The sequence below is a fragment of the Neopelma chrysocephalum genome, unplaced genomic scaffold, assembly GCF_003984885.1.
Source record: "Neopelma chrysocephalum unplaced genomic scaffold, ASM398488v2 Primary Assembly neopelma1_98830, whole genome shotgun sequence".
Taxonomy (NCBI): domain Eukaryota; kingdom Metazoa; phylum Chordata; class Aves; order Passeriformes; family Pipridae; genus Neopelma; species Neopelma chrysocephalum.
Window position 1 is genome coordinate 1 of NW_020926340.1, and position 21,886 is coordinate 21,886.

Here is a 21,886-nt window from a genome sequence, read left to right on the forward strand (position 1 = left end):
TGGTCCAAGGTGAAAGTGCAGCATTTTCTATTTAAGAAAAAAAAAAAATAGAAAGCTTTCTTGCCTGAGGCTACTGTGAATCCATAGTACTGAAAATAAAACTTATGACCTATCCCCAGCTAAGAAAAAAGTCCTGTGAGGAGGTCACAACAGTTACATGAAAACTATTTATTATATGAAAAATACTTATGATTCTATCATTGAACCAAATAATGATTAATTTTTTATATCATGAGAATAAACTCTTGATCTTCCCAAAATGTAATAAGGTATACTTCCTGCCATCAGGAACCATCAGGCTGAATAGAAAAAGTCAGTTGTAGTCAAGAAAAATTAGTATTACCCAATGATAACCTTTGGGTAATTGGCACATGTCCATACACTAACATTTTTACTGTGCTCCTTAAAAACACACACACAGATGCGCACCAAAGTTCTCTCACTGTGCTTGTCTTTTTTCAGTCTTTTCTGAATCTCTGCATAGCCTCCCTTGTTGTTACTGTATATTGAGATAACCCACCTCCTACTTCACCATCCTGTCTCACCTATCTCAAAAGAAAAAAATCCTGACAGATTTTGGATTCCCGAAAGCAGCTTCTTAGTTTCAAGTAGGTGGTGTGCTCTCCCAGAGATCAGTCAGAGTCAGGGCACCAGGAACCCAAGAGAAACTCCTGCTGAATTTCTTACAGGTGGAAAACTAATGGAACAACACTGAGCACAAAGTAAATACCAATTATTAAAAACAGAACTTTGGTCTTTGCAGAGCAGTTTGTATTTTATTCAGGACAGGACAGAAAAAAGAGTAAGACTGCATATTTTGTAAACCTTGGTAAAGTTTTAGAAAACGTTCCTTCCCTTTTTCGATAAAAATGATTTATAGTGGGGTTTTTTTTACTACTTGACTGTGGTTGTTTTATTCAGCTAAATTCACAATATTTGTAACTTTTTTAGGCACTGAAGAGGATGTAGTGAAGTCAAAGAAAACTTTCCGAAGTCAAGCTGTGGTAAATCAGAATGCAGAAACAGAACTTATGCTGGAAGGAGATGATGATGCTGTTAGCCTGCTTCAAGAGAAAGAGATTGATAACCTTGCAGGTAATTATACTTTTCATTAGAACTAAGATATGAGCCAAAAAGGCTCTTTTAAACTTGTTAGCTCTTAACCTTTATGGTTAGTGTCTTAATATTGACAGCTAAGCATATAATTGCAGTATGAACAGATTCTTTATATTCTAGGTTTCATTACTTCTTCCCTACTTCCAGGAACCAATAATCAGGGGAACTGATTACAAAGCATTTGCCCATTGTACAGTCTTTGAGCAAAGATGTGAGAAATAGCAATACTTCAAGTGCCTTTATTACTGCCTGTGATTTGTTGAAAAGTCTGTAAAAACCACTGTGGAACCTCTTTTTTTTATTATCTTTTTGAATGGAAATGCAGACTAATTTTACAACTCGGTTTTGTGAGTCAGAATGTGGCTGTGTGCATTCATGACCTGATCCCAAGTGCCACACAGCTTGTGGAGAGACTCCTACACTCCTCCTGGCCTCCGCTTCTCTCAGTGATGGAGTTTAGGGGGATCTGTAGTATCTCAACTGATCTGTCATAGCAGGAGAAAAAGTTGCCCATTTTAAGCGAGGACTAAGACAGAATGAAGCTGTGACCAAACTATGAACTTTGTTAATTAGCATACGAGCTGGGAATGAACCCTCCATAAATATGCACACGAGACAGCCCTTCTGGTCCTTTCTCCCAGGGTGAAGGATGCAGTGAAATCCTGGTTTCATCCATCTTCTAGCAGGTTCTGGTACAGATCTGTCTTGGGGCAATACTACCTTTCCTGGGGAAGTAGTCTGGAAATAAAGGCATGTTAAAAGTCAAAAATGCACTCTCAGATGGGATAAAAATGTGAGAACTATGAAATTCAGTATGAAATTTTTTAGATTAATTTACTTAGGAATACATTTATTAAACTACTCCACTGAGGGAAAGTTTTGTAATGTCATGATTTTTTTCTTCATAATTGAATTTCTAAAATATCTATCTTTGCTCCTCTGCTTTCTTCTGATTCCATAGTGGAAGTCTGTAGCAAAGCCAAGATCATAAATGGATGACTAAAAAATAAAAATAAAAACAAAGCAAAACAAAAAGAAAAAACCACACAATCAAATAAAAAAAAATGCTTCCGTGGAAGTTAGTCTCATACTTTGAAACTAGAGCAGAGCAGAGGGGGGAAATAAATGCTTTTATTTGGGAGCAACAATCAGTCTATGTTTATCACAGTTAATATGTCAATCTGCTTGCTTTCTCAATCTGCAGCTAACCATTGCTGAGACACTGTTGTCTAAAGTCAATAAAGTAGTGCGTCAAGCAGGACCATGAGTGGGAAAATTTGATCAATGTCCCTTTCTCCTTTAGAAGGAAAAACTCAGTACTGGCTAAATTCTTATATCTAAGAACAGTACTTCCAATTAGTATGCATAAAGTATCTTAAAAAGCTGTTTAAAGGCGGCAATATTCGTTTACATTGAAATATTGATTACAACTCCTAAGTGGGCATGAAAAATTCTTACCCTGTTTGGAAAATCTGTCAGCTATGACATTCTTCTCTGTGCCTTAACACTGAAATTTCATTCAAACACACTGATGGAATACAATCCTTATAGCTACCTCCCTCTGCAAGGACCTAGTATTTTAATGTGTCCTTAAGTATTAATGTGCAATGTATCCTGTTACTCGAGATCACTGCTGGATGACATTCCCTCCTCCTTCAGGACATGGCACAGTCATTCTAGTCCTTTGCTTTTACAGTTTGTAGAAACTGGAAGATATTGTCAGTATTGCAAAAGCAGAAATAATAGTGAAACAAATCAACTTTTGAAATATTGGGAGGATGACTTTGTGTTCCCCATCAATGCTAATAGAGCAAGCAAACTGTTTCCAAGTGTGGTGAGGTGATGGGATAAACCCAAAACCTGTGAACTTCTCAGAAAGAACCTGCATTCCAAGATCTGATTTTTACTATTAGATTAACTGCAGCCTTTGCTACTTGACTCTCACTCATTTTTGGAGCTGAAATGATTTTGAGAGTTAATAGTCACACACAGTATTGTATGTGTCTTCTGTAAATTTTGCCCACTGACCAAAAAAACCTGAATCCCCCCATACCCTCTGTTTTGCATGATTTTGCATATAACAATGTCACTGTTTTTCACAGTTTTCAATATATAGAATGTGACACTGAAACTTGAGTCCAATAACTGGAATCAAGAAAACAGTAGGCAAGGAAGTTAGGTTTTATGCCTAAGAAGGTTAGAACGACTTCTGATGGCTCTGAAGAGCGGGTCCCAACAAAGCCGCATTGTCCATTCTTGCCTAATTCTAAAGAGATATATAGTTCAGTATACACGATCAGGAAATCTTTGGGATATATCAAGTTATGGTATAGCACAGCATCATTTATATCTAGTTACTTTTCAAAGTGGAATGACACACAGGAATTTCTATATTCAGATATGCCTCCAATTTAACTTTAAAGCTTAAATCAATTGAAACCTGGTTTACAACGATTTGGATTGTCTCAGTAAAGGATAGGAATTAAACAAAATCTTTATAAACCAGGTTTCAATTGATTTAAGATTGCCCACGTTTTAGTAAAACAATTTAGCATTGTTTATTCCATTAACTAAGGCACATTTTAAACAGACGAGACCTTAGGTTTCAGAAAATTTTTAACTAAGAGAATATAAATAATAAAATATTTTTATTTGTGAACTTAAAACTGAAATAAAGGAAAGTTTGAAACAGATTGAGATCGTTCATAGGAAGTTATCTGTGCATACCTTTTGTTCCAGAGACTCTTTATAGTTTTTCATCAACCATGTGGCACAAATCAGTGTAAAGTTCTCTTTGATAAATTGCATATGGGATGGAGAATTTTTAAATAATTACAGTCTGAATATTTTTATTATATAATCTTATATTCCATATATTGCAATTGAAGTTGGTCAGATTTCATTATATTAAGCAACATTTTAATAAAATATAAAAATCTGATTCCATGTTATTATAGTTTAGGATTATGACTTATAAGTTTGCATCATGATTTTTAACCAAAGGAGTATTGAAACTGTCTTACAATATGAGTTAGCAAAAGACTTTGTTCTTGTTTCAGCATTTACATATTAAAATATTTTACATGTTTCTGTTTCAGTTTTAGCTCCTTTTCTTCCCAGACTGTTCACTTCAAGAGGCAAGTCACATCTCTCTTAGAACTAATGATTGAGATAGCCCAGTCAATTTTAACAGTTTCCTAATATATTGTGAATCTGTGGGTAATACAATCAAACCCACTGTAGTGAATTGATACTACTAACTCTTGGCCTTTTCTTTTCTGCTTATATTTCCTAAAGCTGCAGTAGGGCTCTTAAATACTTACCTTTTCTCTTAAGATCCCGAGAATGTAAATTTGCTAACAGTTTGTCTCCTGCTTCGTACGTGATTTTTTCAGAATGAAAACTATGTGGATGTGTTCTGATATTGTAAGCTTGCATTCTTACAGGGAATATGTTCTAACAGATATTGAATTTTATTTTCCCAAAGTTTTTTTTTTAAAAGCACCGATCTTGCAGTAAACTAGATCATTAAAAAATAAAATCAATGTTGATCTACTCCAATTTTATGAATTCTACATTTTAGAAAGACATTCTCTTCTCTTTTGCAAGGACACATTTGACTTGCTGAGACTTGTTTGTGTGCATTTCAGAGCAGAATTTAGCCTTAATGACATTTTTGAAAGATATATGTTCTTAACTGGAGCACGTTTCATCTATTTTGTCATATAGCTGGTGATAACAACGAATATGTCCCAGCCAAGCAATCTTGACAGTCTTTTGCTACCCTCTAAAAGAGTAGTTTCTAGAGAGAAAGAAAGCAAAAAAGGAAATAAAAATAGGAGGATATGAGGCTTTGAGTTATTTTAGGAAGACAAAAGGCTTTGGAAGGCATCTGTTTGGTTACTTGCGTGGGCTCAATCAACTCAGAATCTGACTTCCTCATCAGCCATGGTGAATTACAGCCTCTCAACAGTCTTGCAAGAATAAATATATGTTATTCACTCCATTATATGAGCAGATTGAGCAATTCATCCAGGTAAACACAAGGAAAGCCACTAACTGCCTTTAATGCACCTTAGTCTTAATGTATCTTAACCTTCACTACAGAACCTTCTCTTCTTCTTGGACATTTGTCTCTAGGTGGAGACAATGCAAATGTGCTAGGAAGGTTTGAGAGAGCTGCAGCATCCCATCACTGCCCTAATTTTAGAAACTCTGAACGTCAATGTAGAAATATTTCTAGAAAGCAGCATTATTACTGTTAAACAAGAGCTGATCTTCTGTCCAAGCCAGCAAGGGTAGCTGGCCCACATTGCCTTGAGAACTAAATGTGAAAAACCTTCTATCCAGACTTTTTGAGAGTGTGCTGAGTGTGTTGGCTCACTGCCCTGTGCTAAAGAACACACTAGGTCACGAGGATTTGACAGCTTGTATTATTATTAATGGGATATAAGACCTTTCACTTCCAGGTCATCTGTTTGAAGTCCAGACAAAACTGGTGGTAACCAAACATTATCAACATCTGTTTTGTGGCCTATGCAAAATAAGCCTTTTGTCTCATTTTAGACAAACTAACAGAAATCATCATAATTTTGAGCACTTTCCAATTGAAGAAGTACTTGATGCTGTCATTAGAGAAACTGGAAGAGTGCCAAAAGCTTACTACATAGAGTTACAGTTAAAATTGCATAGCAGTTAAAAAAAAAAAGTCATTTAGCCCATAGGGAAATTTTCTATTCCTAGTTCTAACAAAGAACTCATTTACATTTCTGAAATTATTTTGAAGTCTTGCATAGGACCAGATGCAGTAATAAAACACAAACACACCAAGGAACGGCATCTAAAGCCACTAAAAACTTGCAAATTAAGTATTTGTTGGAAAACTTAAACATGATTGACTCATCTTTATATGTATATTATGCATTTCCTATTTGTACATTTATATTTTGAGTTACAGTAATATTTCTTATGGCCAAAGTCTGACATGGAATTTTCTTTGCAAGACTTGACCAGTGTAGACAATCTCTGGTAAGCAATGCTGTTGTCACCTTTTTTTAACCTATTCTTAAGGAGTAATGAAGGAGCATATTTTCTTGCATTTTCTTCTGTTACCATCTCAAAATGATTTTAAGATATGTAGGATTATTTCTCATGTTTTTGTTAATGAAGTTAGACAAACATTAGATTTTCTTAATTAAAAAAGAAAAAAAGAACAAAAACTTGAGCCTCTACAAAGAAGGCAGAATTTCTAAATTATTAGATTTTGCGGGAATATAAAAATAATTTGTTTGGGGCCAACCAGAGAAAGTTTTGTTATGTTATCTGCTGTTAGAGTAATAGGTTTAAAGTATCAAACAGCACATTATATTGCCTCCAGCAGTGACCACAGCCTGTCCAGGAAGTTTAGGAGCAGAGGAGAGGAATCATTGTCATCCCTCTCAGCTCCTGGAGAGCAAAGAATGACAGTGGTTACCAGAGCAAGCTCATCTTTCCTCTCCAACCCTTCTCCTCCCTCCCTGGTGTGTCCTCTCCCAAGAGGCTTGGAGAGCCCTGCTGCCTGCCACGTGCTCTCCTTCTACTGCAGCGGTTGCCATCCATACACCAGTGGCTCTGATGGTCTGGGGTGTCCCAGGGGGCAGAAAGCAGCAACCACAGGGGAAACCCAGGAAGGACTGTAGCAAGTATGCAGTGATGCTTCCTAATATTTCTCTCTCAGGCTCTAACAGGTTGCACTTCTAATCCTTCCAGAGTCAGAGGTAGTAGTTATTAGCTTTCTTTCTTTCTGTTTTCTCTCTCTCTACTCTCTCTTACACTCTCTTTCTCTCACATTCTTTTTCTCTCTGAAGGTGACTAAGGTACCTTAAGCTTTGCCATATTTTATGCCTTTTTCTTTAAGAAAGTGTGTGCGTATATGTGCACACACATCAGTTAAATAACAAATTTCAAAGTTTCAATAGAAAACACCAAAAAAGTCATAATATTTCTCCTAGTTTTTCGAGCTTCTTGGTGAAAACTATTCACTGAATTCAGCATGCATTACTGAGTAGTTCTCTCCCTTCAAACTTCATTATTCTTGCAAATTAGCATTCAAGATAGGAATTTCACTGGGGAGGTTTCTTGTCTGGGAAAGTGACAGGAGTGTGGAAGAAGAGTGATTCCACTTCCCATTCTATGATAGATACGTAACCACACAAGCCTTGTACTTCCAAACATGGAAATTCAATTCAGCCAGCTTTCCATGGTTTCTGGTGTTATGATATTATATATTCAGATTTTGATCCTCAAGTCTAAGTATAAAAAAGAAAAACATATTTGTATGAGTTTAATTTAGAATATAGATTGAGGTATAAACTGAAAGCAGTTATACTTTTGATATGTAGTTGGCGTTCACATTGAAAAAGAAAAACGCCCAGTTTCTATAACATACTATTTTTAAACATCTAAGTGTTTATTCTAGTCATTTTTTCCACATTACTATACAGAATAGCTTAATATTTTATAGGATGTTTGTCAGCCACATATGATAGTGCTCCTAAGCACAGTTTTAAGACCTCTTCCTTTGTACCTTAGTACACCCACTTAAGATCTGAGCATCTTCAACTTTTAAAATGGCAGCCAAATTTCTTGCTTTCCAAGCTTTAAAATTGTATTTATCAGTGGTTCTGAGAGTGCTTCCTGTGCTCTTACTGTCCACTGATACGTCAATTTAAATTTCCTTTTTTTCCCCATAACTTGAAAAACTTTTTATTTGAAATTTCTGAGGCTGCAAAATTAGACTACAGTGGAGCCTACAACTTCACAGATCTGTCTCCCTTGTCCCAAGGTACCACACCCTGGATGGAACTGGTTAACTGATAAAAGATCAAGCTGATCAGCTACTTGATATATAGGAGACTGCAGAAAGACGGGCCTAGGCATAAAGAGACTCCACCATTTTGCATCTTTTTTCATCTTCACTATGCAGCTGGTTCCCTTTCAAAAATCCCTGTAATCTTCATAAAAATATGTTGGGACTGGCCAATATAGATTAGTGATAGGAAAGTACCCAGAACTGTATTAACAGTACCTATGTTTAAACTAAGCACTTTCATTGGCCTATGGAAGGATTTTTTTTTCCCTCTGATGTTATAGAAGCAAACTAAAAAATCTATCAAGAAGACAGTCTTGGTTTCGTTAACCAGAAATTATACCAGAGGTAGCTTCATCCCATGCTTTTGACTTGTCTTTCCAAAAAAAGGTTTATGTGAACATCCTCTGTCAGCCTCTATCTTTGTAACTTCTGTAGCTGGAAGCCATTTTGAACAAACTTTTAAACAGGAATAAGGACTTCAGAAGCAATAAAATTCCAGCAATGGATTCAGGCTGTTAAGAAAAAAAGTCTTCATGACAGAGCCTGCCACATCACTTCTCCTTTTATTAGGTACCAGAGAACCTTTGTGGAAGTACCACAACTTTGGGAAAGCAAAACGTGCAGTCAACTAGTAGACACAGTTGCACTAGAAAGCGTTCTCTATATGTTCTGCTGTGGTTTAGAGATACTCATAGTTTCAGAAAATTTTGAAGTTACAACTACTGCACCTCAGGTAATTTTTTTCAAATATACCTGTCAAGTTAGATGCTGATCCAACAATTTATTTTGTTGTTCCCACATACATATAGGAGTTAGTATCAAAATAAGTGAACTTTAAAATACCACAAGGTACCTGAACATAATATTTCCGTTCAGTATGGTCTGAAGAAGTACAAAAACTTACAGCCTGAAGAGCTTTTCTAGAATGGAGACTAGAAGAAATAAAAGCTGAGAGGCTCACATCTTTCCTTTGATTTCTAATCAATTGAGCTCTATTGGCTTGACAAGGTGCACAAACCGGACTGTGTAAGAACCTGCTAAGTCTGGTTCACTCAGACTGGGAACTGGGATTTGATCCCTTGTATTACTGACTCATTGTCACAAGTTCCTGTTTGAGTGGTATACTGTTATAGCGGGATGCTCTCTCTGCATTCTCTTTTCTTCTTTGAACATTAAATATGCTTTTCTAAGGTATGGTTTTGTTACTTTTTGATTAAATAAGCAGCTATAGTGATTTTCTCAGAGACAAAACCTGTCCCTTATGTGGGCATGTTCAGCATCACTTAAGGTTTTCTATGTTGAAAATGTACCATAAGTTTTACCTTAAAATGAGGACGAAGCTAGTGCAGGTCATACTGCATTTCTGTAGTATACTCACATCTGGATGCACTGCTTAGCAATCAAGTTCTTACTTTCTAAAACATCTTAATTTACTCAGTCCTTCTAAGGTATAGCTGCAGGCAGAGCACGCTGCACGAATCTAATTTTGAAGTGGCAAATCTGTGCATTGCAGTAGTGAGGTCCCTATCCCAAACATTTACATTTCTGGCCAGATGTAAATCATTAAGAGGAGCCTTGATTATTATTAATACCTGATCATCTGGCAGGTTGGTGCTTGGACACATCCTGGAAAAATACTAAAACCATGTAAGCCATTCAGAGCTTCAGCACAGTTCAAAGGTTCTCATGTGTGTCACAGAGCAAATCAGACTTTATCTGCAAAAGGGGGCAAAAGTTGCTTTTCTGAGTTGCTTTAGGCTGACACACAGCTAATTGTTCCACGGGACCTTCAGTGATTCAGTAAGATTGACTTTGATATGGTGTTGAGCTTGTCTTTGCATATTCTGTAACTGTTCTATTAAGTGGTTGATTTCTATCATACTTTGAATGACACAAAGAGATACTTATTCCTAGGAATATTGGGAAACGTTTTCCCTCAGGAAGAAGTGCTATTTTGTATTTTTCTTTCACTGAGACTAGGAAGGTAGGGAATTCAAATATATAATATATAATATATAATAATATAAATATATAATATAATTTATAATAATTTACCTGTGAAGGTGCATATGTCTCTTAATTCAAATATATGGGAAAGTATGTATATGTTTGAGAGAAAATTACTGTTTTTCTTCTTAAGCAACACTATCTAACTATTTTCATAATCTCATCAAAACTATGTATTTATTTCTTACTGTTTTATTCATAGTTGTAATATGTAAGATTATTTTTACTTACATTTTCTTTTTAATCAAACACATTTGCTTGCTGTTATGGCAACCACTTAAGAGAACTGAGTTGCTGTAATTGTTTAGTCATTGTTGCTGAAAAAGACCATTGAAGTTGATCTTTGATGTTAGTAGTAGTAGTGCTACATGCTTTATGGAGGAAAGGGGGGAAAAGTGGGGAAAATTTTGAATATCAAGGCCTATTCACACTGGCAATGACATTTAGACAAACAATAAAATTCAATCCCTCTCTCACAATATGAAACATATGATTGTGCAGGAGTAAAAAGCCAACAAAGTAAGCTTGGATATCTCTGAAAACAGGGGAGAGGAATTGGGGATGTTATTCAGTAGTGTAAGAGAAAACCAAGATTATAGTAATATTTAAACTTACATTCTGGTTTTCTGCATTTAAAAAGTTGTGCAAATTATCTTTATTGAAACTGTTGAAAGTAGTGTGTAAAGGGAGCTTTATATGTTCATTCTTGTAAAAGCCTTGGCTTGAGTGAAGGAGTTACTGCCTGTATTTGCTATAGAGAAGAACAAATTGGGGGCAACTATCCTCATGTAAGTTCAATATATTTACTGCAGAAATCTTTTTAAAGGGTAGTTTGAATCAGATTTATGATGACAATGGGAACAAAAATAACTAAATTCTGTGAATTGTTTTTTTAAGAATCTTACCTTGTTTACTTGTTATTTACATGGTCCTGCATATATTATATTAGTGGTGTTAGTTGGTTGAAATATTTTTCAGACTACAGAGCTTTTCCGAAAGGGTTCTGGTGCCTATACTACTTTCTGTTTCCATGCTACATGATTTATATTACACAAAACTAAAGTTTTTGTGTGCGTGAGCATATGTTACACCTAAGTTGCTTCAAGTATAAGAATTTGTACTCATTTTAAATACAACTCAGTGTCAGACCCATTTGGCTTTAAAGTACTGAGGGAATTTCAGTTCTCTTATTTCAGGTACCTTGCGAGTGATTTTTAATAATTATTCATAGTATTTAAAATTCTTGTTTAAGTATCATATCAAATTACAAATTGTAATTTATGCAAACTATTTTACATAGTAAAAGTATTAGTTTTAGCTAATCTATGTTGAATATGTTTATATATAAAAAAAGATTGTTATGTATTTTCTTTTAAAATAGCATCAGCTAAAAATTAAACATGTTAATATCCACCGCTTTTTTCAGAGTAATTACCAGTAGATTGTAGAGTAATAACCAGTAGATTGTAAAATTAAAATTAAATTGATCTAACCAATTGAATATGATTTCAAAGTATTTGTCCCAGCAAATATTTTTTTCATCTATAAGTTACCACCAAAATTTTATTTTAAAAGTTAGACTTTTAGGTCTGCGGCAGCTAAATTTCTTGGTTTTGTAAATCAGCATATAAAAGCGTGTACCTTATTCTCCTTAGGAGTAATTGTGCCAAATCTTCTAAGTAGATATACCTGTGGTGTAATCTTCAGGCTCATGAATGTAACACACATTTAGTTCTTACAGTTAAAAATAACAGTTTATGAAAATTAAAATGTTTGTAATTACCAGTTCAAAATACCACTCTTTGGGAGCTTTCCTTAAGAGGTATAATTTTACTGCTATTGCCGTAGGACATAGCAAACTTTTAAACCTAATAGAACTTTTCACTTGTCTTTAGTTGCTTTACTTGAACTTGAAAAATACAAGAGCTAAGACAGGAGAACTAAATGTAAGGACGGAAGTCTCTGTTTAACAAAATTACACAGAGGAGGAGGGAGATTACATTCTGCATCAATTCACTGGGACCTTCTAATTTCACAATCATTTACTTTTGGAAAGAAAATATTATTTTAAAATGTATATGCGCGGTAGCGTTTATTTTAGAAATGTAAATCACATGTGCAGACCACAGGGATCAGGCAAAGGGGAAAATTCACAATTTGAACAGATTGCAAGACCTGTGGATATGAAGTGTTGTCTGGTTTCGTTTTAAGGCCAGAACTTCTTTGGTAGGTCGCTGCCTCTCTGCTGCGGGATGCCCCGATCACTTCGGAGAGGTGTGGAAGAGACAACGAAAAGATCCTTTAAAAGAGGTGCTTTTGCTTAGCGTCCCAACAGCTGACAAGCGCCCTAGACGCGTGTCAGCTCCACAAACCCCAGGGTCTTGGGCGAAGCTGGGCAGCCACAGGTTGGCTTTTCCCCCGGAGCGGGAAGGGAAGCGCCCTGGGTGCCGCCGGCGGCTCCTGCGCTGCGCAGGGAGCGCCCGGCAGCATCCCCAGGTGCCGCTCCCCCGGGCAGCACAGCCCTGGTCCCGTGCTTCTCCGAGGCTGCAGTTGCGCTAGAAATGAATATTTACATCCCCTGGAAAAACGCAGCTCGCCGCCACCAAGGGGCCGGACTGAGGCTGGTAGCCGGAGCTCGTTATCCTTCACGAATGTGAATGAGCCCGTCCCGCGGCTCTTGGCTCAGGTGTGCCCGGCTTTTGTTTCATTAGATTATCAATTGGCTTTGGAAAGGAGACCCCGAGCTTCCCGATAGCGCGGTGCCATATGGAAAATCTGCGCTATTTTGATTATGGTCTATGTAAACATTTTAATATCGGATCCTTAAAATCCAGGGACTATCCCAAAGGGGATTAAAACATAATCCTCTCTCTATATAGCTGTAGTGGATTAATTTCATATTCTCTCAGTGGCTGGCTTGCTCCCTGAAGGCTACAACAAAAAGACTCAGTGCTCCTTAAACATGCTATGGAATTGCAAGTTGTAATTGGAGATTTCCAAAGGACAAGTGTAAAAATGACACACTGTTAATACCGATTTTTTTATTTCATTTTGTGCTTTCAAGAGAAAAAAAAATCTGTAAAGATTTTTTTTAAGCTTAGTTTGGCACCCTCTTCTGCAAAATCACATAATTTGACTGCTGTTTTTATGCTTTCTACCTTTTTTTTTTTTTTAACTGAAAATAAAAACTAACACAAGGAAACGTTTTCTCATCTGGAAAGTACAGTAATGCTCATTCCTTGTTGCACTGTGATACCTCTGACATGTTTACATTGCAACAAATCTAGGGTGTCATTTAAGCAGAATGCAGGGCAGATGCCAAGGTACCAGTCTGGGAGCTCGGAGCCTTTTCTCGGGAGGAAAAAGCCAGAAATCCCCAAATTCCCCTGCATTCAGTAATGGGCTAAGAAGTGACTGTTCCCTTTCCCTCCACATCCACCCCTGCTTTTGCAGCTCTGCCCCTTCCTCCAGCCCGTGAGGGCACGTCGCTGGCACACCCAGTAGCCAGGGTACACCATTATCTTCTGGATGGCAGATTATAAGGTTTGGCCTTTTGACCATTAAATAGCGGTGGCTTTATTTTTATTTTAGCCATACAACACCAGGGAAAAGAGGTAATTGGATTAAATTGATGTTCTTCCTTCTGGGATTCAGCGAAGCCCACAAACGCCTCCTTAAAGTGATAGAATACCGGGTCACTTCCAGAACGCATCTTCCAAAGACGCTTTTCTCGCCGCACAAAGGCCTGGGAGCCCATCACCGTGTGCCGGGCCAGGTGGTCCCGGAAAGGTCAAGAAGAGGGGTAGGACGCTTTGCTTGACAGGGCAAGGGCTTCTGCGGGGCAGGGAATCGCTGGCTGCCCAGACCCCCCTTCTGTAAACACAAAGAAAGGGGGCCTGGGGAATAGAAACCCAAATCCACTTGTAATCGTACAAGAGAATCGGGCGTAATTACTTGAGCAACCTAGATGAAGATTGATGAGGCTTTAAAGCGGCGTTTCGGATCGATCATCCTGCCCTTTGGAGCCTGCTGCTGGGCTTCCCCGGCTCGGCTTGGCTCGACTCGGCTCCTTTCCCACCGCCAAGGGAGGGAGAGAAGATGGAGGCGAGACGGGCAGAGAAGCAAAGCAAGCCCGGCGCATGTGATTCCGATCAGCTGACTGGGGTCAAGAGGCTACCCCGGTTTATTAGGAGATGGAAAACAATAAAATGAAAGAAAATAGAGTTTGTATCAATATTATCCCGTCTGCCACGCTGGGCTGCTGAAAGCTGTCACCGAAACTCTGCGTTTTAGCTTCCCCCTGTAGGCATAGTAATCCCTGCCTCCCTCTTTATTTATTTCGCAGCGTAAATGACAAAATATTGTGCAATAAGGGCTCAAATTGGGTGTTACAGTAAAGCAAAACATTAACAACATGACAGTTAGATGCGCCGATACAGGAGTAATTTGGGCTAAGTGAGTAATTTGAAGTGTTGCTTGCAAGAGCTGGTGGTAAAGTGTGCGGGCGGTGCTGGGGGAGGAGGAGAGAGCGCATCCGTGGCTTTAGCCCCGATGTGAGCTGCCGCCCCGGACTCGGCTTAGCCGCGCCAGCCCCCGCAGCGCTCTGCTGGAGGGGCGAGCGGCCGGGGATGGTAGCGGGAGGCGCACGGCTCTCTGCCCTCCGAGCAAGGGTTCCCTTACTGTAGGGGAGATATTTTAGCTGCGTAAAACAACCAAACCCCTTTTTAGTATCCCCTGAGATGGTCAGTTTGCCAGTTTTTGAAAGGTGCATCAGTCAGATGTTGTACTCAGCTTCTCGATACTGGAGCTTTTATTATTTGCACGTCAGATGCGTGTTTGTGCGTGTATGTGGCCGTGTGTATTTATGTATGTGTATACAAATTGCCCTACACGCTTTTGAGGTTAAATCTGGAAGACTATTCTATATATAATTTTTTTTTCGAATTAGAGCAATTGAGCTTCCTAAAACGGACACTGTCAGCTTTAACAGCAGACTGCATTCATATTCAAGATAAGATGGTGAAAAAGCAATCCTCTGTTGTTTTTTGGATTAAAGCAGAAGTTTCTGTTTTGGTTTGGGGGTTTTTTTCCTGAATTAAAACCTAACAATTTGTGTGGACAAGGCTGCCTTTTACAGCAGGTTTTCCCCATCCCATCTTTTCAATGCCCGTGAAAACGTCTCATAAGGAATATATTTGAGCGAAATATTGTAACGGTAATTTTAAATGGATAAGCGGCAGGAAGTTGAAACAAAAATGATCTTTCCGTAAATATATTTAACTCTCTGTGCGTAGGGTATTGAAATAGGTGTAAATAAAAAGAAATTAATAAAAAAACACAAACACACACACACACACCCCCAAGAAAAAAAAAAACAACAAAACAAAACTCAAAACCCCCACGATATTTCGCATTACTTTCGGAGTTGAGGTCTGGACCCAGAGTTAAAGATAATGCTGCTAGCCTTGCAGGGTCGGTGTGGCGGGCAGGGGCTGCAGGCTGCCCTGCCCTGCGTCCCCGACCCGTCTCGGCCGCCGTGGGGACCCTGCGCTGCCAGGTCGAAGCTGCGTGGAACGAGCCACAGCTATCGCACATAAACAGCGATAGTGTTAACGAGGAGCAAAAGGGCATGAAAAGAGAGGGAACCTTCTTCTAAGAGGCAGTTATTTTTCACTCTAACCCCTCTAAATTTCGCTGCTGTGATTTATCTCGCAACCCTGGAGCTCACAAATTCGCTTCTGCCCCGGCCGCAGAGTTCAAAGCGCTGGCCGCGGGCAGGGGGGGAATAAACACGGCGGTTTACAAACAGGGTTTATGAGGGGGCTCGCCGGGCGCTGGCTCGGCAGAGGGAAGGGGAAGGGCCACCAGGGATGGGCCGGCCGGGCGCCTCCAACCTGACGCCGCTGCCCTTGCTTTTGCAGGCCCCGTGGTCCTCAGCACGCCGGCACAGCTCATCGCCCCCGTGGTGGTGGCCAAGGGGACGCTCTCCATCACCACCACGGAGATCTACTTCGAGGTGGACGAGGATGACTCGGCCTTCAAGAAGATCGACCCCAAGGTGAGTGCGGCGTGCGGGCGGCCGCAGCCGCGGTCGCGGTCCCGGTCCCCGGTCCCGGCACACGTGCGCTGTGGCCGCCCCCTCCTTCCAAACTCCGCTCCCGTCTGCCGCCTTTCGCTGCATTAAAAAAAAAAAGCCGCAATGTATTAATGATGTTAAATCCTCTATTACGGCAGCGTGCGGGTTTTCCAGCAGCAGCATTTCGCGCGGTGCCTTTGTATGAACGTGGTCAGATTTAGTAGTTAAGCCAATTGCTCTGAAATCCCTGGAGGGAGCAGCAGTCCCAGCCCGTAGCCTTCCCGACACACAGTGAAGGGTTTTACCCCTTCCGAGGATATCGGAGAATCCCGTTATTTCAAGAACGTTAGTTTCCATGTAAGAAAATACGGCGCATTTTGTAAACATTCTGACTGCTGAAATGGAAGTTAATGCTTATTTTCTGGGGGGAAAGAAAAGAGGGGGTGGGGGTGGAAATAGTCATGGACTCGAAGACTTGGTTCCTGGGAAAGCTGTTTCTTTCTGAAGTCATTTACTAGTACCAATGCCCCGGCGCCGCCCCCCTCCCCCTTCCCCTCCCCTCCGTGAAAGCCTGCAGCCCAGCCGCAACAGATCAGGGGTGCGTGACTTGAGCGGAAACCTTTGCGTGGCTTCTTCCCCGCGGGAAAGGCGCAGGGGCTGCCACGGGGGGAGGAGGGCAGACAGAAGGGACGTGTCTAACAGGGCGCTCCTCTTGTCTGCATCTCTTTTTATTCTTATCACTCTTGCTTTATTTCTTTGCTATTACACTGGAAAATGTTGGCAGAGAGGAAATAGGGGGGTACTTTTACAACGGATTTGGATTTTTTTAATGCAGAAATATCATAAATAATTTCCAAGAAAATTCCTCGTCTGAATGTTTGCAATAAGGTGATTTTTCTTTGGCGAATAATTTGTCAAACTCGGAACGTTCTTCTCAGTGCTGGGGTAAAAAGTTTGTCAGAATCTCTGGATATAACGATTTCCCTAAAGTGCACCCGCTGGAAGTAGTTGTTAATGGATGTTACACAGGCGATCGGCCTCTTTCAGCACTTGTTGACTGTTAGGATCCTAATCAAAATTCGCGTTGTTTTTCTGAGTTTTGATTTAAAAGCGGCTTTAAAGAAATGCATCCTGAGAGGGACCAGGCGGTGCGATACAGACAGGCGGGTTCGGATCGCTTGCAGTTTTGTAGGCACGCACATGTTATTCCCTCTGAATGCCCTGGGAGCGCAGGGACTTGATTTCTGAGAGTGCAACTGGCAATCTTACCACATTCGTAACGGATTTGTAGGTCAGAAGTAATATTGTTGTTCATTTTATTGGTGCCGGCTTTCACCTATAAATTTTATTTTCTTCTTTATTAGTACCTGTACCAAATTGCTAGTTTTATCAGACTCGCTGCTTACTCAATACACTGCTTCATGGATATGTTGTGTGTCCTCAGCTTTGTTTGAACCCGAACAGAAACAAATCAGCACCGCATAGTAAACCCTTCAAAACCAGATTTGTTTCCTGACAGCTGAAAAACTGTAATTGCATTTAATAACCACGTTGGTGTCTGACAGTTGCTGATGGTCACCTGGAGCTAAATTATAATATGTTTGTATTACGAATATTTCCCTATTCTATGTAACTATTCAAAATGCAAAATCAGGCGCCTGCCCTTAAGTTTTCACTTTACAGGATTTAATCAACTGTCCACAGAAAGGCAAAATCCCCTAAACATAGCTGCCTTTGGTTTTTCAAGTAGAAAACTTGACCTGATATTGAAACACTTACCCATATGTATTTTACTTCATTTATTAGCTTGTAATTAAATAAATCAGCAACAGAAATTAAAATCTAAATCACAAAAGGTAATTATCCAGTGTATTTCAAGTGCATTTTCAAATATATAATTCCAATATTCAAGCATTATTATATAAGCAGAATCCAAATTTCTTTTGAAGATATTTAAATAACATTTCAAGTATATTTATGGAATGTTAGAAATAGAACAAGCAATATATATGAAACGAAAAATGTAAACTTGTTAAGTTCAGACACTTCAAAAGACAAATAACAAAAGTACTGTGATAAAATCTACCTTTTTAAATGGTATCTTCTCTTTAGCAGAAAACGTCCTTGAAGTATCCAAAATGGCAATTTAACTTCTGTTCACCAAATCACAAAACACCAACATCCACAATTTCAAAGACAATGTGAGATCACAATATTTGATACAAATTAAAAGGTACATTAGGGTTTGTTCAGGTGGGAAATCCAAATAGCATTTACTCACAGAGGGTTTACATAAAAATACCGGGGTTTGTTATAATCCGTTGGTACCATTTTCAGTCAGAATGGTCACAATCGTGTTAAATTACGGCCAGTTCTCTTTTCCAGGTAACGCTTTCCTTTTTTCTTATTTTTTTTCCTTCACCCCCTCCCTCCCCCGGGAAACTGCAAAACTGTGAAGAAGAAGAACGATGCTTGCTGTTCTCATTTACTTTTTTTTTCTTTGTGAAGAGCCTAAGCTATATTCCTTTTTAAAAGAGAATATTATTTGCATTGTCAGGTGGAAATATTTGACTTTTCGAATAGGCAGCCTAAACTTCATCGGGAAATTAGCAGATTTATCGGTCAGGCCGGTTTTATAGTTACCCTCTAAAGTTTCTCCAAACTTTTCGGGTTGGTTAGTATTTCCCTGGCCAGTCGCCACGTTTGTTTGGCTGCATTTTCCAGGGCCGAGTGAGGTTTGCCCTGAAAGAGGTCTAAGTTGGGCAAGAAGTAGTGGGGGCACCTCCTGCACTGAAGGCAGGAGATGAGCTGCAGTAAAATCCCGTTGAGCCGGTCCCCCAGGCATGACTCGTCCCAGTCCGATTCGCGGGGATGCTTTTCGCATTCGTAGGAAACCAGAGTCTTCATGTGATAATTATTCAGGGGCTGGCCCGGCAGCTCAAGGTGACGGTCCCGTAAGGTTTTGAGGATGGAGAGGCATTTCTTCCTGCAGCCGCCCATCTGCAGTCTGTTCTCGGCTTCTGCGAACTGCAGCACCCAGGCATCGCTCTCGGCCGAGCTCTGCTTGCCGGCCAGAGAGTGGCACTCCTTGGACAAGAGGTTGAAGCCTTCCGCCTTGACCTCCGCCACCCGGTTGGGTCCTGGCCAGGGGATGTGGGGAAGCGGCCAGTGGGCAGCACTCCGCGGCCAGATCCCTGTGCACTTGAAAGCCGGAGTGATCTGCACGACGTACCGATCCCTGATCCTCAGCTTCACTTCGCTGGTGTCCGCCACCATCTTTACCACGTCTCTGTAACTGCACTTATCCACGGCTTGAGCCACCAGAGTCTGGAATCTAGACCGGATTTTGCGAGCGGAGAGGTAGCCAGACGCCGTGATGAACTCCACCCAGAGGGACATGCTCCTCTTGCGGCCGTCGCTTAACTTTAACACAGCGCAGCCCGGCAAGGAGCCGTCGTCCACGAAGTTGAAAACCCCCATTTGGTTCAGATACAGCACGACTTCAAACTCCGTGGGAGAGATGACTTCCAGCCCCTCGTAGCGATTGTCCATCTCGTTCAAGGAACTGATGAAACGAGGCTCCTGCACCTCCACCTCCTTCAGCACGTCCGACACCACTTTGCAGACCTCTCGGATCGTTTTGGCGATGGCAGCTTTCCTGGCTTGGCATTTCTCATTGTAGTATTTATTCAAATGATACACCAGCTTGGCCTGGGCCGCGATCATGTTGGGGCAGAGATCCGGATTGTATACCGGAGTCTCGCAATAGGCTGTGGGATCCAATGCGGCTGCTAAGGCTGGAGCCAACTTCAGAGGAGAAACAGGCTGCCGCACTCTGAAATGTAACAAATGTTTTTCAAAATGCGCCGGGGCTGCTGCTCCTCAGATGCTCTCTTCCTGCTTTTTTAGATCAGCCGTCTTGAAGTGTGTGTGGCGGGGAGGGAGGGAGGGGGGAGCGGGCGGGGGACTGGAGGGGGCGATATTTTTCCTTCCCCTTTTTTTAAAGGGTCCGTGAGAGAGAGGAAAGCATCGAGAGCGGCACCTTTCCCAGCAGCAAGAAAAAACAAAAGTTGCACTGAGACACAGCAAGGCTTCCAGTAGTCAAAATAATAAAACCTCTTCGCATTTATTTATGTTTTCCCGTAGTAATCACCGTGTGTATGCAGGGCGGTTAATCAGCTGGTGGAAAAAAAGTGCCGTGTGTGTATGTCAGAAGAAGCTGGCTCTTGGTTTGTATAAGAGCCCAGATGCACTCGTGTGGAAATTATAAAGGCAGGGCCAGGCAGGCGGGCGGCCAATCGCCACTGGGCTCGTCACTGCAGCCTCTTTCAGCTCAAACGCGGCTAATTAATCCCACTCTAAGAGATAGATATGTATACACAGCCACACGGACACACACCCGCACACGCAGGCACATATAGGAAGGTAGAAGGTTACTGGCTGAAAAACCGCCCCGGTCCTCTGTACGCTCGGAAATCAAGAGAAATCGCTCTCCTTTGGGTGTAACTTGAAGGGTATTAACATTTCGAAAGGACTTGGCAAAACTGTGCCGCTCCGCGCTGAATCCCTGCGTGCCTCCCCATGACCGGGACGTGAATGCAGGTGTATTAATGGGCATCCATCAACTAGGGAGCTACAGACTGGGCGGCTCCGGCAAGAGCACAGGCGTAAATTCATTAACTCCCACTTGGCGTCACATCATGCTGGCCTTTTGCTCCTGATAGTTGTCTGTAACTGCAAGCGCGAAGTTGTTGGGTTTGTTTGGTTTTTTCTTTTTCTTTTTTTCTCTTGTGAACTGGCCAGTGAACAAGGCAGCAGATTCACGGCTAATTTAGTGTTCTTTGGAATAAAATATTACGCAGAAGTCTACGATTTGTATTGTTTTAAAAGATCTTCTGACAGGCTCTAATCGATTTTGAAGTTTAATGCATTTCGGCATTGTCTCTGCCTTGCTTTTTGTATTTGTACCTTATGAAGGGAGAATCAATCGCTAAACGTATCTGTCAGGTCTTTTTCACGTTCCCTCCAGAAATCAAGTAGCAGATACTGACGGTAAATCTCATTTGCCAATTCTTAGCTTCGTTTTTTTGTATTCTGTATTACGCTCCGATATGTTGTGAAGAGTGGATGTTCAACTGCTTTTTGAGACTCAGTATTTACTAATTTCAAACCTGGAGGATTTATCGTATAGCGAGCTCTTCTAGCAAGCTGCGCTTAGTAAATGTGCACACGGGAGGCACGCTAAAGACTGCAAACATGCTGGCTTGCTTGTCTGACAGTCTGGGGTTTCGCCTGTGTGATGTGTAATTAGCAAATTTCCCCTTCGGTACTTTAGGTGTTTGTAATCGGAACCTTTATTTGCAAATAAACTGGAGTTGTGAACTCCTCTGCTTCACAGCATCATGAGATGAGCTTCACTTCATGAGAACCCTAAATTATATATATATATTTAAGAAAAAAAAGCAAACCAGCAAAGCTTTTGATCGCTTGGAATCTTTTATCTACTGACCGATTACCAATTCCTAAAGTAACTGTCACAGGTGCATCCGTCGCTGAGGAAAAGTCATGCCACAAAGAACATTTCATGATATTTATTCAGCGTATGAATGCGACCAACTTTATTGAACATAGCGGAGAATTTGTGACTGTGAGCTTGGCTCCCTCGGTCTGGCGGTTGTGTGGGTGTTCCCGTGCCGCTCCAGAGAAGGAAGCTGACCTGAATCTTTTTCTGCCCGTGAGCAGAGCAGGGCTGGGGCTGTCGCTGAAAAGCTGCAGGTGACAGGTCGTACCGAGGAAGCTTTTCCTCTTTCCCGGCCGCAGCCCCTAAGCCGCCGGGA

At 40.7% G+C, this 21,886-nt stretch overlaps 1 protein-coding gene across 1 annotated transcript; it reads right to left on the minus strand.

Annotated features, from left to right (window-relative positions):
• Nucleotides 1-17,833: 17,833 nt before the first annotated feature.
• On the minus strand, nucleotides 17,834-20,273 carry LOC113962016 (putative nucleotidyltransferase MAB21L1). Its single transcript, XM_027672827.1, has one exon. The coding sequence runs from the start codon at nucleotides 19,773-19,775 to the stop codon at nucleotides 18,696-18,698; it is 1,080 nt and encodes a 359-aa protein (XP_027528628.1). The 5' UTR covers nucleotides 19,776-20,273; the 3' UTR covers nucleotides 17,834-18,695.
• Between the last annotated feature and the right edge of the window lie 1,613 nt (nucleotides 20,274-21,886).

Bases quoted from the DNA above. Each gene is read 5' to 3' on its own strand.
- LOC113962016 (XM_027672827.1), bottom strand. From the start codon at position 19,775: ATGATCGCGGCCCAGGCCAAGCTGGTGTATCATTTGAATAAATACTAC.